This window comes from Hevea brasiliensis, chromosome 17, assembly GCF_030052815.1.
Source record: "Hevea brasiliensis isolate MT/VB/25A 57/8 chromosome 17, ASM3005281v1, whole genome shotgun sequence".
NCBI lineage: Eukaryota > Viridiplantae > Streptophyta > Magnoliopsida > Malpighiales > Euphorbiaceae > Hevea > Hevea brasiliensis.
The window spans coordinates 24167451-24185545 of NC_079509.1; the positions used below are offsets into that span (position 1 = coordinate 24167451).

Genomic DNA, 18095 nt, shown 5'->3' on the forward strand with positions numbered 1-18095 from the left:
ATTTTTGGCATATTCAAATAATAATTAGATTAAAGCATTCAATTTCAATATAGTATTTATTTTCAAGCTAAAAAATAACCATAAATAATGATACAACATGAAATTTACCAATTATTCAAAAAAAAATTTATCTATCAAGCATAGAATTGAACTCTTTGCATTTTAAATATTATTTAAAACTATGTCACGCACCTCAACTATACTAAATCTTCTACCAAACTTTGAGTCAAAGAATGGAAAGGAGAATTATCACCTACTATATACATATATAATTGGAGGATATTATTGTTTTTTTAATTCTGAAAAATTAATTTTTACAATTTTTCCTACATTTTTTTAAAATAAATTTCTTATAAATATTTTTTAAAGAAGTAAATATCAAATTTTAATAAAGATAGTTATTAAATTCAAATAAATAAAAAAATATCAATTTATATTTATGAAGAATTAGAAACCTATAAAATTAAAATAACAATTTTAAATTTAAAAAATATTTTCTATTTTTTTTTCTGCTTGAATAATATTGCATTGATCTTCATAATGAATTGAAGCACCTGAAAGCTGAAACTAGTTTAATTGATGATCAGAAGCCTAATGATTAAACAGAAGCACCACAAAATGCAGGTCGGTCTTGAGGACACTGCCGCTGGAAAACAATCATCTGAAGTAGAAGAGACCACGGAAGCATTAGCCACTAATCAAAATCATCGGAGAGTAAACGCAGTGCAAATTGAACTTGAAGCGTGCATCAGCCCCAAGGACAAACAAACATTAACAGAAACCACCTACAGTAATCCAATTCTATAATAGAAGCAACCGTTTACAGCAAGCCAAACAATTGACCAGCTAAGAAATCCACCTATATCAGAATTTTCACAATACCCCACCCACTTATAACAGCTCCTCTAACGGTGCACTATTAATAGCTGACCACCAAATATCTTCTTTGGCAGGGCTCACCAAGCTTTTGACAGAAACAAATACCTTCAGAAAACTTCTTTTCATCTCAAACAACTAAATCCTGATCAACTTACACATAATGAGGTTAGCAGATGGATGAGAATATATAACAAAAACCCATAAAACTGCCGGTCATTGTTAGCCACCACACCCACATTGTGCAGACATCCATAAAAAATTCTGGGAAGTATCATATACTGATGAAATTTAACTATGCCAAACCAATGCGAAATGCAATTACATCTACACATATGAAGTTGGGGTACCCCTTGTGCAACTCTAAAAACCAAGTACACAATGATCCCAAATTGCAAGCAATCCTATCCATTCCCACACAAAGAAAACATAGATTTGAATAATCTGACTCAAAGTGCAAGGTAACTAGAAATAGCAAGTTAGAGACAGATTATCAAGTGAGAAATGCAAGAGCAGTAACCATTAACCATTAAGAGACGTAGAGAAAAGATTGACGAAACAACATTTAAAGTCAACCAGTAATAACAGAAATCCACATATTCGCATGAGGAAGGATGTGAATGGGCCAATCAGCATAGAGAAAATGATAGGGAAAATTAATGATATAGGGCTAAGGCTAAGCCAGCTTCCACAAACACCCGGTGAAAAGGGGGGACTATGCATTATGACTTTACATGTTACTTCCAGATCATCACGCCTCTCTATCCTACGCTCTATTTTACATTTCATAAACACAGCCCAACCAAATATCAGTAACTCTCTTTAAATAGATGCTTCCACGATGACACTATCCCTAACCTTAAGAACAGCCAAATCAGCTCACAAGCTATTACTTTCTCTCACAGGCTAGAAGAAATTTTTTTTGCCACGTGTAAGTATTGTCCTAAAGCTATCAACCTCAACTATGTGACTCCGTATCTCTGTTGGATCAATTTCTGATCTTAAATGTATTAAATTGACTACTTCAAATGCATGTTTCAGAGCAAACTCTGTATGCTTAATTTCAAAAATACATATCTAAAAGACAAAGCAACTATTGACAATTTATGAGACAAAACCAGCCCTCCCAAAACCCAATATGTGTTTTGTATTCTGTCACCTGCCAAATTAAAGCTATGAAGAGACGTCAGAATAATACTATAAACTCAAGGAAGAAAGATATAGGAATCATGAAGAGAGGGAGAAGGGTATAATTGCTCACCTTCTTGAACAATGGGATGAGAAAACCAAGCCATGGAAGCTTCAGGGCATGGCAATTACGATAACACAATTATCCTCACAACAAACAATGTATTAATTATAGAAAACAAGAACACGCAAATAGGCCAGATGGTTAAACATTCCAAAAGAAATAAAATATAACAACATAGATGTCAGTCGCAGCTTCCAGAAAGTCTATACGAGGTAAAGAAAAAATAAAGCAAATATTAGCAACCAGACATTATAAAGGGCCAAAAAGCATTGTAAGAAACCAATTTATGTCCTACAAAACAAGAAATATTAATATCAATGAATTTTGAGCGGCTTCTCCAAAATGCAATGGTCATCTGCCCAAATCTCTGCAAATATCATAACAGTACAGCAAGGTTAAAGATGTGAGTCCCAAACTTCCAACAAAGTCATGGCAAGAGGTAAGAAATCAGGTTGCTCCAAGAAACATCAGGCCTGTAAAAATTATTCAATAATGGCAAAGGAAAGGGTTAAGAAATGTGAACATGATATATTAATAGATAATGTTGTGACAAGGTGGATACTGCTAACATGTTAGAAATGAGAAAATAAATTCATTATTACAATGGGGGAAGAATATTGCAGACAAATACAGAAACTGTAGAAAAAGGTGTAAGCATGCATCATATCATCATCCACCATTGCTGCATGGCAAGGCTTGCTGAATAATTCCAAGTAGGATGAAAAAGTTAGTCTTATGTTGAAACCAAACAGAACATTAAATGGTAGTTCAGGATCATAGATTGTTATATCTGGTATTTGCAGTCTGGACTACATTTAGAGAGGGTAGAATCGCATACTTGCAAATTAGTACCTTCTTTTCCTTTAAAAAAAAAAAAAGCTTTGCATATGAACAAAAAAGCCAAGGGAGAATTCCAAATAAGATTGGCAAGATGTAAAAGCAAAAGCTTATTGGTCCTTGCATTTCTTTTTCTAATAACAACTACATTAACAAATAGAAATGGACCAAACATGAATATTTTGTGTTAGAAAAGATGTTCTGACACACAAATAGCAAACTGGTTTTACAGCATATTTGCACATAATCACTAAAAAGAGCTTATAACTAATGCTGGGTACAAAATTCTCCCATGCATATCTGTAAGAGCGACACATAATACCATAAGGGAATATGCAAATGCTATGTAGCTTATTTTGTATTCTCAGGACCGACTAACAGAGCAAAAATCAGTTGAATACATACAAGTTGGAATAACCTGCCTGTTTTCCAGTCCTACAAAAAAGACCGGTAGTCTAAAGCCTATCTCTGCATTATGGATACATAACATGAACAATTGATATTTCCAGCCACTTTACAGGTCTAGAGAGAATTCTATGTGTTTGTAGTTGTGTATGTGTGTGGGTGTTTAATAATAAGATATGAATAGATATGCATATACCTCTGAAGTCTGAACGAGGAACTAATACCAGAAAGGTCACATCATTTCATATCTGCCATGAACTTCTCATACTCTGCATCGGCACCATACGTTGCCTTTTCTGAAGCAAAGGGAACTGGCAGAGGCGCCGGTGGATTTGGGGCCCAGGGCACATTACTGATGCCCTGTGAATGATCAACTATAGGGACAGGTGCAGGAGGTGGAGGAGGAACTGCATTGTAATAAGATGAATAACCTAATGAAGCTGTAGCATATGCAGGTTGAGCTCCAGAAGGCATTGCTGGTCCAGAGTTCCCATAGATATTTGATGATGGTGGTGGAGCAGAAGCGCTTTTTTCAGACTGCACTCCTGGTGGGTAGATTTGCTGAGCTTCACTAGAAGCCACTGTTTGAGTTTGTGCACCAGAGGGAACAGGCTGTACTGGTGGAGGATATTGTACACCATATGGGGGCATAGGCTGTCCTGGGACAGGAGGATACATCGTGGACCCAGGAGGGGGAGGAGCATAAGGAGCATAAGGAGGTGGTACTGGCGGTGCCCATGGAACTGGAGCTCCAGTATAGCTTGTAGGAGTGGCTGCAAAGCCTGCAGGTGGTGCATTTGGAAGAGGACCACCTGGTGTAAACTGCTGTGATGGATAGGCACCAACTGGCTGAGATGAAACTGGGTATGAGGGCATAGTTGATGCAGGAGGGCCTGGAGGAACAGTAGGCTGGGGTGGCTTCCCAGCAACTCTCACAGCAATGGTTCGTCCATCTATACGATAACCATTCATACTTGCAATTGCATTGTTAGCCATTTGGACATCCTGATACTTCACAAAACCATAACCTTTGCTCACTCCAGTAACGCGATCTTTAATGACCTTAGCCATGACAATATCACCAAAAGGTGAAAATAATCCAATCAAACCGTCATCATCAAGATTAGGTGGCAAGTACCCAATATACAAATTGGTATCATCAAACTCTTTGATAGGCTTGACTACATTTGCTCCTAGTCCCGGTTGGTTTGCACTGCCAAGACCCCCAGCATTACTAGCCCAAGGAGGATTGCTTCCAGAACCACCTGAACCCAAAGCCAATGTAGAGGTTTGCTTAGTTGAGGATTCTGGCATAGTTCCTCCTAACTCAGCCAAAAAATTCTGATATTCATCATCCATTTTCTTCCCTGCTGTTCCCTTCACAGGACAATCTATAGTTGGATGTCCACCATCGCCACAAATCTTACAGAGCACATCACTTTTAAATGTAGTAGTACGCGAAGGACATGCATACTGCCTATGGCCTGGCTCACCACACAACCTACAATACTCCTCATCCCTAATTGTCCCATTCAAAGCGGCAAGTTCCCTAAGCTGCTGCCTCTTATGCTCATTCAAGACCTCATCCACAGGCTGCAACAACTTCTCAACCATCCCTGCAGCAGAATCCAACGCCTCCTGTGTTTCTGCCTCGACTAAAACATGCAAATCCTCATTCTCAGATGGGTCTGGCTTCAAATCCCTTTTTTGCTGCAACCTCCCCTCCTTTACAGATCCTTTACCTCGAATCACAATTTTGGCCCCTGTTTCCCTCTCCATTCTCTTCTGTGTATTCCCTCTTGGACCAATGATCAATCCAATAAAATTATAACCCGGGTATTCCTTCATGGGTATGTAAAGCTTCTTCTGAAGCTTTGGAGGCCGGTAATCCGCAGGAGGCTTAAAGGCAGGATTTCTCTTGATAATCTGAGAAATAATTTCTTGCCTCTCTTTGTTCAGTCTCTCTCTTGCCCTATATTCTCTAGTATTAATTCTAATTCCCATATTATCATAAATTGGTTCTGGAGAAGGAGACCTGGCTCCCTCAGGTCTATCATCAAGAGGCAAACCAGATTGCAACATTCGACTGATCTCTAGAAGCCTAGCATTCAACGCCTGAATTTCTGGGTCAAACTCAATACCTCCAGTGAAATCTTTCATAAAATCAGGAAGTTGAATTACGGGCTTCGGCTCATCATCGGCCCATCGAGATTTTCGCTTGCGAGTACCGCCACCGGAATCATTGTTACTAGTCTCGGTGGACTGATTGTTGGTGGTGGAATCAGCTGGTGGATCCCATCGGCTGCGTCGAAGTCGACGGCTGGTTGTTTCCTCTTCGCCTCCAGAGAAGTCCCTGTCGCCGCTATTGGTGTTGGTGAGGCCATTTTCTGAAAGCAGGGATCTAGAGATTTCGAGCCTCGGAGTGGTCTCCGAGGCGATCTGAGGGTGATGGCCGTTGCCGGTGAAATTTTGTGGATTTTGACTGAGTGTTTTTTCTGGGTTCTGGGGATCGGGGAATTGAGGTTCTTGTGGCGGACATGGAGGATTTTCGTAGCGAAAATCTTGGCTTTCTAGCTGAGGGTGAGAAGAATCTAGAGTTTGGAATTGGGTTGAGTGGAGAGAATCCATTGAATGATAGAAATTGAGAGAGAGAAAGGTAGGGTTTCACAGGGAGAGAGAGACAGAAAATACCATTTGGCTTTGGGTTTATTCTTAAAAAATATATATCTTTTTATTTTTCAATCACAATTCTTTCTGTAATTTATTTTTATAAAATTAGAGAAAAAAAAAGTTTTCATTAATTCTCTTGTTTGGACAATAATTGGAAGGCAAATGCGGAGAAACAAAGGTAAAGGAAAAGAAAATATATTTACCATTTTCATTATATTTGTCCCAAAAAAAAATTTTCACAAATTGAGAGGGAATGAAAAGAATTATTATTGTTTATGTGAAAAGTAATTCAAAACTCTTTAATTACTTTAATAAAAAAATATTTTTTTTGTGTCATCTTTACTTGTTTTTGCTGTATAAAGTATCTCTCATCTTCTATTATTTTTACTTCCCTTTTTACAGGAGAAAGTTATATGATAATATTTTCTTTATTATATTTTTAATGATGTTTTCAAAAAAATTTTATAATATAATTCAATAATAGATTTTTCTATATCAGAGTTTTAACACTAAAATTAAATAAATTTAAAATATAATCAATATTTCACATGTAATTTAAGTATAAATAAATATTATCGATATACATATGAGCTGTCATTTTTTTTATAATAAAAAAAATAAATAAAATATAAAAGATATTTTTTATCTTTTTATTTAAGGGTGATTTCTCTCTCATTCTAATAATCTATCTAAATATTATAAAGGGAATTAAATTTCTTTTTTTTTTTTGCTTAATTTCTCTCTATTTCCCTTTACAAATAAAGATTCAAACAATGAGTAAAAGTATATATATCCATATTTATTTATAAAATGTGAATAATTATTAAATAATACTTTTAATTACAAAATGATCATTATAAAGATTTTATGAACGGGATTTAAGTTTAAAATGATTAAAATTAAATTTAATTTAAGTTTAAAATGAATAAAATTAGATTTAACTTATTACTACAAATATTATGTCATCAATAAATCAAATCAACAAAAATATTAACCATTCAAAAAAAATTAAAAATGATTATCCAGCTTTTTTTTTATTTTCACATTACTAAGTAAACTTTTACTCTTTTATTTTTTTTAAAGAAACTCTACTCCTTATATATTCAATATTTATTTGCTTCTTTAAATGATATAATATTATTATAATATATTAATTATTATTATGATAATATTAATATTTTTTTTTGTTTTTAAGTGACATGTATATTGTAGTATATTAATAGATATAAGAAAATAAAATTATAGATGTAAATTTTATTATAAAAAAATTTATTATTACAATATAATTTTAAAATTGTAAGTATTTTATAAATATATAAATTTAATTATTTATTATTTTATTACTTCATATATTTTCGTGTTAAATTTTTTCAATAATGAAATGTAATTTATCAACACTAATTAGCTTTTAATAATTTATAATTTTTATAAAACATATCTAATTAGTTGAAAATTTTAAATTTTTTTAATACTATTTAAGAGTTTATATATATAATAAAAATAATAAATTTAATTTCATATAGTTTCGTATAACATTTATTTTTTATTTTTAATTATTTTCATTCAATTTTTTAATTTTATTTGATAAAATTAACTATGCACACTCATATCAATAAGCATCAATATTATTAATTTTTATTTGATATATAATATTTTACATAATTTCATATTTTCTTATGATATGGAGAAAAATTTTAAAAATAAGATTAACAAATATATTAACACTAATAAATTATTTATAAATAATAAATTAATAACTAAAATTTTCTTCTTATATAAAAATAAAAAATCTATGATAATAAAATAAAAAACACCAACATTAATATATTATTATTTTTAATTAGAATGATTATCTATAAGATATATAAATTTATGAAGGGGAGGGGGACATTAGCTTTTTCCCAAAATGCCATTCATTATTTATAGTATTACAAATATAATGGGAAAAAAAAAAGAAATATAATTGATAAATCTCAAAATACTTTCCAAAAATCTTTGAGTTTTTCTAGCTAGGTTATTGCAAACCATAAATCATCCACTTTTGTTTGGCCTTGATCTTAAAAGATGAAAGGAAAGATACATAATTTTTTTATATTGATTTCCCAAAGACGACGCCACTAATACTGTTTTTGGATTTATCTTGTAAGTATGAACCCGCAAGATAAGAGAGAAAACACCAGGTGAGTTGCCTTGGATAACCCCTCTGATGCTTGAGTCAGTAATTAGAATTAAGATTGAGAATAATTAACTAGAGAGAACATTGTGCCTGATCATAGAGGCTTAAGCCCCTTATATATGCATCGGGTATACTCCTATTTGAATAAGGAGTGTGATCAAAGAAGATTCCTATTTTGAGGAAGTCCAATAAGAGTGGGATTCGAAATCCAGATAAATAAGGATGCTTATTCTCAATGGATAATGTTTATGTTAGATTGAATTCTATACATTGAGGCATTTTGGGGTGGTATTGTATCATTAGCCTCCCCTTGAGTTCGAATCTTTAGGTTCAATATCAAATGGTATATTTGATGGTAGAGCTCTGACCATAGGACAAAGCCTTTTGATTTTAGGCAAGCCATTGCTTTAAAAATTTTAGTTGGCATACTATCATTTTAAAGCGTGGCAGATTATCGCCTTAAAAAATATTTAAGTGGTGAACTATCTCCTTAATAATCTTTAAATGGTGGATTTCCACCTTTATAGTTAGCTAGTCTAACGCCTTGGTGTGGCGAGTTTGTGTCTTAGATAGCTTATCAATACCCTTTTGGCGAACTTGTACCTTGGATAGTTTATTGACCCCTTTTTGGATGGACTTATTCCTTGGGTGGCTTGTCGACGCCTCTTTGGGCAGACTTATGCCTTGGATGGCTTATCGATGCCTCTTTAAGCAAACTTGTGTCTCGGGTGGCTTGTCAATACCATTTGGCAGAATTATGCCTTGGATGGCTTATCAATGCTTCTTTGGGTGGACTTGTACTTTAGATGGTTTGTCAACACCTCTTTGGGCAAACTTATGTCTTAGGTGGCTTGTCGATGCCACTTGAGCGGACTTATGCCTTAGATGGCTTATCAACGCCTCTTTAGTCAAACTTATGTTTCGGATGGCTTGTTGATGCCTCTATAAGTAAATTTGTGCCTCAAATAGCTTATCGATGCCTCTTTAGGCTGACTTATGCCTTAGGTGGCTTGTCGATGCCTCTTTGAGTGAATTTGCATCTTAGTCTCTTTACAAGCGGATAAATGTCTTTAAGCTCTTTGCATTGCAAGCGGATAGACGCCTTGATTCTTTGTTGCTATTGGCTCTTTGGTGCCCATTATGGCCCTTAGAGATTTTCTAAAAAATAATGCTTGTGCAAATATTATTGCGAATAATAAATAATGTAATAAATAAAGTGTATATTTCATGAGTCAGTATCATTATTGATTTTAACTGAAAATAAGTATCTTCATGGTTAAGGAAGACTTTGAAGTAAAATATTTATGCATAGATATGCATATATGTAGAATAAACTTAATTTAAAGGCTAAAACTTGTAATATTAGAAAAAGCCAATGCAAGCTCAAAGGTGATATTTGAGCATTATAATTTAAATGCTCCCATATTTTGCTATATTTTATAAAAAAAAATAATAATATCAAAATTTAATCCAATTGAACTTGTATAATGTCCTCAATTAATTATAAAAATTAATTTTTGAACAAAACAATTTTAACATTCACCAAAAGAGCTAATTTTAACAATAAAATAATGATGATAATTTTTGTAATTATCATTAAATCTCATGGAAAAACATGAAGTGAATAATTGTTGGTTGTTTTGTTATTAATGGCAAAGAATTATAAAAAATTTAATAGGCAAATAAGTAACTCATGCCAAATTTCTATATGGTTAGTGATCTTCTTACAACTTGTAGCCAAAAAGAAGGGCTCATTTCAAACAATTAATTATTGGCAATTCTTGTAATTTTCAACAAACTCTTGGTAACTAATTGAGTTAAAAAAAATGGTGGCATTTGTTGTTATCACAATGACAAATCTATTCTCCTTTTCATTAAAAAGGATAGGCATGATTATAATAATCACCAAGACCTAAGGTAATATATTAGCAAGAGATGGATTGTTCTTTTGCTTCAATGAAATTTGTGCAGCACATGATAATGGCAAATGTGTAATATAATTCTAAATCTTATGTAGCACAAAATGGGCAATAATTGCGTAATCATGCCACTTGTAACAACTATTTATCCGGTCGCAAGCTATGCAAATAAAAGTAAAACTCATGGCAGCCACATGGACAATGGCAGGTACAAAATTTGCAAGCCACATAAGTAAATGATAATTTCGTAAATATTAGCTAAAGCAAGGCAATTAATTTCATAAATGAAAGGTGGCCTCTTTGTAATCAAAATTCATAACTCTTAATTTTATAAGTAAAGCGGTGGTACTTTATGATTATAAAAATAAATCAACCATAAAACTGTGATAACTCAAATAATATTATCAAAGAATAATCTCATTGTCACGACCTAATTTCTGGGCTGGACCAGTACTAGGACTTTGGTCAGCATAAGGCCCCCGAAACTTGTGATAAGCTAACTATTTTTAGCCGAATCATAAAGTCCATAAGTATAGTCCAAATTCAAGAAAACAAACGGACATAGTTCAACCATAAATTAGACTATCTAACAGGGAGTTTTAGCTCACTCGACCTCTAAATATATAAAACAATAATATTATGAGCTCAACTCAGCCTCATGATCCTCAAAATAGATAAATAAACAATTGGGAGCTCAGCTCCCTCCATCCATAGAAATAATTATCACATACATCCAAGAAATATCCCATAATTAAGTTTACAACTCCAAAAAGTTAAGTTATTGCAAACCCAATTAAAAATAATATGCTACTGGTACATGCGGAGTTTTAGAATTGAAACAAAGATAAAAAAAAAAAATCACAACTAAACTTTTATGATTAAACTTATGAGAAAAGAAAACAGGTTATTCTCAATAAGTCCACTTATCATCTGAGGAAAAATAGTTAAACAGGAGTGAGCGTTCGACCCATAGAGTAAGATATTGATTTTAAATATAATTTCTATAACTAACTAAACCTAATACATCCCTATGTGTGAAGTGCAATATATTCACATAGTTTCAAACAATATTCGTACAAAAGATAATTTGGAGCACTTACACACCTGTGTGTCACATCAATATATATGTATATATATATATATATATATATATATATATATATATATATATATATATATATATATATATATATATATGAGAGCTGATCTTCTATATAGCTCTCTTAATTCTAATACCTGACAGTGAGGTTAACTCAATCTGGACTTTTTCTTAATAATCTAAGTTTGGGAGTCAGCGATATCAACTTAAAGCCGTACTCACCCCAACTTATCCATACATATAAGAATCGGATCCCAACAAGTCAAGCTCCAACCGCGACTACCCGTCCTACCATATCCATACCCACACCGTACTCACGCCAACACACGCACACAGTTCTAAATTACCTTAAAGCGACATCCACAAATAAGATCAATAAAATATGCAATAAAAGAGCATGCCTAGCATTTAATTAATTATATATATATATGAGTGAGTGCATGAGTATGCCTTAAATATAATTTAATAATATTGAAAATATGAATAAAATCAATATCTACTCACAAATAAATCGAAGATCACTGAGGCAGCTGAGAAGAGGAGGAGGGTTGACTCGATTCACCTAAATAATTATATATATGAATTTATCAATATTAAAATAAAATAAGAATTTAAGGAGTCAAAGACATCCTAAATTTACGTCAGAAATTCAGTAGAGTTTCCCATGTACCTAAGACCTACCTAATCTACAAGGCAACTCAAACAACACTTTTTAATCCAATGGGCTCAGGCCCATAACACAACAACATACTATCTCGCCTGGGCCTGCCAAACCAGTCAAAACTCATATAACTACACAATTCAGTTATTAAGCTTAAATTTTACATTTTGCAAAAACTATCCAAACTAACTCCAAAGATTTTGTAATCATGCCCCGCAGTCCTTAGCAATGCTATTTTACTATTGCAAAAGGAATTATAATTTTCTGGCTACCCAAGAATATTTTATAAACTTTATTCTAAATCTAGCATTAGGTAAAAAGGGTAAATTAGAGTTCGTGTTTACCTATGCCAAATTTGATACCTGGAAAGCGTTCGGGTCATTTGAAAATAGTGGAAGACACTATAATATTTATCCACTTTCGAAGTGAATCCGACAACCCACTTGTCTGGCTCAAAAATGCAGTCCCGATCGCCAGTAGAATTTTCTCGAAACGAAAACACCTATGTGAAGCTCACACACACAGGAGTTAGAATATAATTTTTATTTAATTAAAAAGACTCATTAAAGACCAAAAAAATAATTGGTAAGCTCGTGGGACTCACCAAATTTTTTGTATCAGAAAAATTCTAAATTAATATTGTTGCAAAGCTCTCAACATGTACGACGTGTTGGTAGTCTCGGATTTTTAGTAGAATTTACGGTTTGAGAGAGATCTAACCCAGAAGTTAAAATGGGTTAAAACTTCTGAAACTTGATTCTCATAAACCAGGAAATGATACCACACAAATTTGGTGTCTACACGATGCTCATGAAGAGAGGAGCATTTTGATACTAAGAAAATTAAAAAAGGTAATTGGAGAAGAAATTTATGGCTAGAAAAGAAAAAGAAAGAAAGTAAAAAAGAAAGAGAGAGAGAGAGAGAGAAGAGAAAGTTGGGGAGGGATGGGTCATGACGATTTTAACTTTTGTTTTTTTTTTTTTACATTTAAAAGTAAAACTATAAATTGATTCATAAACTTTTTAGATCTTTTCAAATAAGTCCAAAAACTCTTTTCAACTAAGTCCAATTCTATTTTAATGCATTTAAAATTAAATAATAATAATAATAATAATAATAATAATAATAATAATAATAATAATAATAACTTTAACTTGAAATATCCAAAACATAAAATTACAGAATTTCACAATCATAGAAATTTTGATTAAAAGTTCAAAAATTAAATTTTAAAACTTAAAAAAATAATCTCATGAAATATATTTATTTAATAAAATAATATTATAATAGTCTAATTTATAAATTATCTATTTTTAAAAAATTTTCAGGTTATTACAATCTTCTCTCCTTAAGAAAATTCGTCCTTGAATTTTAAACAAACCAGGGATAAAGAAAAGAAAATGATTGGAACAAGTGCGAGCACTTGTTACTCAAGATCTGCATAGATGATTGAAAGTATTTTACTACTACTTGCCTCTACAATAACATTTCAGCTATTTTCATTCATCTGAAATGAGTTAACACATCTAACTACTCATTAATTCTTTTTATATCATCTCTAGTACCCATGATGCCTCCACTACACCCTAATGTGTGGTATCTTGCAATTCTAGTCTTTGTTTCCTTTTATTACCAATTTCTGCGGCGCAAAGGTTTGACTCATACAACCTGGTTTACAAAGTCTTATAAAGTGTCCTTCTGAATTAACTACTTTTACACCCATCTTATCCGAGATCACTGCTAATCATATTGGTCATTAACGCTTTAACAAATCTTTCTCCGTACTTAAAGCACCTGTACTTCTTAATTCCATGATATTATGAGCTTCTAGTTTACTTTTTGCCATGAGATCCTTGTGCCAACTCCTACCTGTCCTTGTGCCAAATTTTAGTTTTCTTTTTAGGCATTTTCAGTTCTGATTTTACTAATTTATTTGGACTGTTTGTAATCATATTGAGGTCTAGCATTCGTCATAAGTATTGTTGCCCTATGTCTTAGGGACAACCAAAAATTTTGCTTACCATTTTTCAAGTCTTATAGAATTCTTTATAGATAAATTGTTAACTTGGACTCAAAGGTCCTATATTGGCATGGTCCTCAATTAGGTCAATGGCTTTGACCTTAAATTCTGACCTTATATATTTATAATTTGAGAAAGTTATCTAAAATAATGTTTTAGGTCTCTTTCTTAGCTTTCCAGATTAGTGTGGCACATTTAAATTGGACACTTCTGGTGGGAGATATGCTTATTTAAATTTTCTGGATTTTATGGTCAAATGTGCTAATTCTAGATTTAGTATACCAAATTAATCAAGTTAATTGACCTAGTTTCCTTGATTTTTGGATTTTGGTCAAATTACCAATATTGTAGATCTATGTCTTATTGAAATTTTGGGACTGATTTCATGTCATTTGGAGTTCTATGGACCAAGTTATGGTCATTTTACTATTGCTGGTCAAGTTGCACTTATATTGCAAAGTTTAGGTCATTTTTAGGTCAAAGTCAATACGGCTAGTTTTTATAACCCAAATTTGGCGATTATTTTGACTTGGTAATTGGCATTTCTAGGCTTGGTGGTCTTCACCAAAGTTGTAGCCCTATGTCTAAGCTTTCCAACGGTATAAATTTCAGGTCATTTGGACCAGTTTTGAGTGAGTTATGGCCAAAAGATTGATTACTATTCATATGGTCAAATTCTGGGTTTGCCAAGTTACCAATTCTGGATTAGGTCTGTTTTAGTGTTACTTTCCGGATAGAATTTTGGTAGGCTTTCAACATGAAAGTTGGCACATTTTGTGCTTAATTTCACCTTCAATTGGCCTCATACCAATTAGGGTCACACATTTAGAGTTATAGGCTAAAGTGCATACTGCCCTTTATACTTTCCTTAAACACCAATCACATATACATTCAACTTGCTAAATTTAAACTTCTCATACCTAATTCTGATTTGGTACCATGCCAAATTCATTTATCACTTCACATTATAGTCAATTTGGGTAGAGTACAATGACGTTTAATACACCAAATATAATCCTAAATTACAAAGTCCATTTATAACAATATATACACATAAACACTTCCAAATATTACATATAACTTCCACCACCAAATTACATATATATTCATCAATCCTTACTACCACACTTCATCAAATAATCTTCATGAATTCAAGCATTTTTCTACAAGTCATAAGGCTGCCAAATTGTCCTAAATGTATAAGCCTTCCATAATTTCTTCCACTCCAATTTCAAATGCACAATCACCACATACACATGGAAATAATTTACTAGGATATTAAATCACCTTAATCAACATGAATTCCCAACAAATATATGTAAGAATAATTCATTAACCATGAGATTCCATGGTTGCCAAAAATAGTACCCTCCAATAACTCATCAAACCTCAAAATTTCTTCCATAATCTAACACACCACAACCTCTACTACAACTTTAATGAAGCAACAATGAAAAACGAGCACTTATCTATTTTTAAAGCTTGTTAAATCTTCTTTAAATCCTTTCCTTTTTACTCCCAATATGCTGCCAAAGTTGTGTAGAACAACTTTAGTGAAGGAACTTTAACAAATGGAAGCTTGGATCATGGAGAGAGAAAGCTTGGTTGGGACGTCCATGGAGTTTTCCTTTGAGAGAGAAATGTAATTCGGCAAATGTGGTGATTCAAGGTTAAAGATGATGAATGAAGTGATGTCCTCATGCTTATATAATGCTAATTAGTGCCCCACTAACCTTTAATTAACATTAAAATATCCATATAATTAACCTTTAATTATCTTAAGTTTTATCCCTTAATTCCTTTTATTTTTTCTATATATTTGACTTCTAATTTTTATGGCATTTTTGAAATTTAACACTACTAATTTTTTATGGACATTTAGGTCAAAAGTCAACTAAGGGTGTCAATTGACCAAAATGCCCCTCCTCGGGTTGTATTCCCGATTTTTCGGTAACACCGATTTTTATCGATTTTTTGATTTTTCATTTTTCTTTGTACTAATTTATTAATTTTTCTTTGACATTTCTAATGTCATTTATACCTCAATAGATGTTTAATTAGGTTCCAAAAATATTTCTCAGGGTTCCCCATGGTCCAGGGCTAGTCAACCCTCCTCGCCGCAACTTCCCGGTGCGGTCACCCATCGCTACGGTTTTTAGCTCGTTTAACTTAATCACATTTCATTGCTCCTATTTTTCCTTTGTTTTTCTTGTATTTTCCTCTATTGTATTTCATTATCTTATTTCTCTTCACTAACATTTAAGTATAATTCCAGGCATCCTAGGTATGCAGACGGACACGATCCTTTGGAGCAGTAGAGCAGCTCTAGAATATAGGGGTGTTACAGTTTGACTTCAACCTGGAATTTTCTTAGTATTTGATGTACTTTCCAATACATTGGTATTAGATCGAGGCTCCACTACTCTCTTAACCTATCATTTTTCATAAGTTTTCCTTTTTTACCCTTGTGCCTCTTCCTTTGAAGATTTCCATCCCATCATAAAATTTGAGCCATTATTTATTTCTTAGTCTAACATGATTGCTAACTTTACTACCTCTAGAATTTTAACGCTGCGATTTGTTCCTACTAACACATCCTTCATATTGTATAATACTGCAGTGTCAACCTACTATTTGTGCTTTACAACACATGTAATTCACCATGGAAGGTTCCTGTTGTTCCTCCTTCCCCAACTTAACCATTAGAATATTATTATTCCCTGCTATTCTTTGTAGGAAATTGCTTATCATTGTTAGTTAGGGGCTCCTTAACCTGTAAGTTTCATCAGAACTAACATGGCAGTGGGAAATATGCGTTATACTACAATCCCAAATAAGATATTTCATGTGTTCACTCTCCTTGACATAGCCCCATCTACTACCCACAGCTTTCCAAACTTCAGCCTCAAATTTACCCATCAGCAAAAGTTTCATCATTAAATCTCATCCACAGATAGCACTCCCTCCAGCTTATAGTTCAGAAGGGCTACAAGCCCCAGTAACTAACTTGATCTTACTCTTGTCACTACCCTAATCGTCCATCCATCATTAACATTAGGTATACACTTACTATCATTCTCATATCAAGAGATTGTGTATGAACTGGTGCCTATCAAACTCTCAAATAACTGGGCCACATTGAACTAGTCTCCATTCCTTGCATAACCCTCTAGAGCTAAAAGCACGAGCTAAACTTGAAGAGAAGGAGAAATATCCTCATATAGTCAACTACATACGATTCTGTATAATAATGTTTAACCCATGTATCTTGGTCTTTTTCTTTAAATTTTATCATCTCTTTGCAAAAATTGTGCTCCACCTATAAGGTATCAACTGCACCAGCCCTCTATTATACCACCGTCCAATCTTACATAACATTTTATAATTTATTAACTTTGCTTATACTCGATCTATATTTCATACCTATCATCATTCGTATTGTGCCTCTAACTTTGGTTGTATTTTAAAAGATATCTCTCACTAATAGATTGTTCCAGTACTAACTCCACCCCTACCTATAATCATTATTTTGATCCTTGAACTTCCTAGTGACTTATAAACACCTATACCTTTTGCTTCCCGTTCTACCCCTATTGTTGTTCTGTCATTGTTGCTTTACTGCAACATGACTCTGTTGATCACACTTAATACATTAGCTTAACATTCATAACAAACCTTTAACTACCTTCTCATTATCTTAATAGTCTAACCTGAAGCCTATGTATCATTACCTACCTTTCTATTCTCTCATCATACCTATATAATCCATTACATTAACCTTAATCAACTTACTGTTTACGAGCTTTGTCTCTCAACCTAACAAGACAGTTCAGGATACTATTGTACACTATCTAGTCGTAACTTGCTCAAGTTGCATTCCTTGCCTAACTCTTCTCGTACTGTTAATAGGTTAAAGGAATCTTGTCCTATTGCTACCCACCTCACTTAGGAACAGGGAGCAGATAGATTATGATCCAATCTTGTAAATTTTTTATCTCTCCTAAAAAGATATTACCATACTATGTAGCACAACTAATTGTAAGAGAGGTACTACATCTACCACATTGTCACAACTGGGTAAGACTATTTGCTCTCTTATCATATTATAAACATTCCCTAAACGTCATTTCATAAGCTATAAACATTATTCATAACCTCTTATCTCCTTTAGGAAGCAAAG

At 33.0% G+C, this 18095-nt stretch overlaps 1 protein-coding gene across 1 annotated transcript; it reads right to left on the reverse strand.

Moving 5' to 3' along the window:
* Positions 1-2247: 2247 nt before the first annotated feature.
* On the reverse strand, positions 2248-6079 carry LOC110657724 (splicing factor-like protein 1). Its single transcript, XM_021815061.2, has 2 exons — positions 3567-6079; positions 2248-2601 (listed from the first exon to the last, which is right to left on the reverse strand). The coding sequence occupies exon 1, from the start codon at positions 5996-5998 to the stop codon at positions 3608-3610; it is 2391 nt and encodes a 796-aa protein (XP_021670753.2). The 5' UTR covers positions 5999-6079; the 3' UTR covers positions 2248-2601; positions 3567-3607.
* Between the last annotated feature and the right edge of the window lie 12016 nt (positions 6080-18095).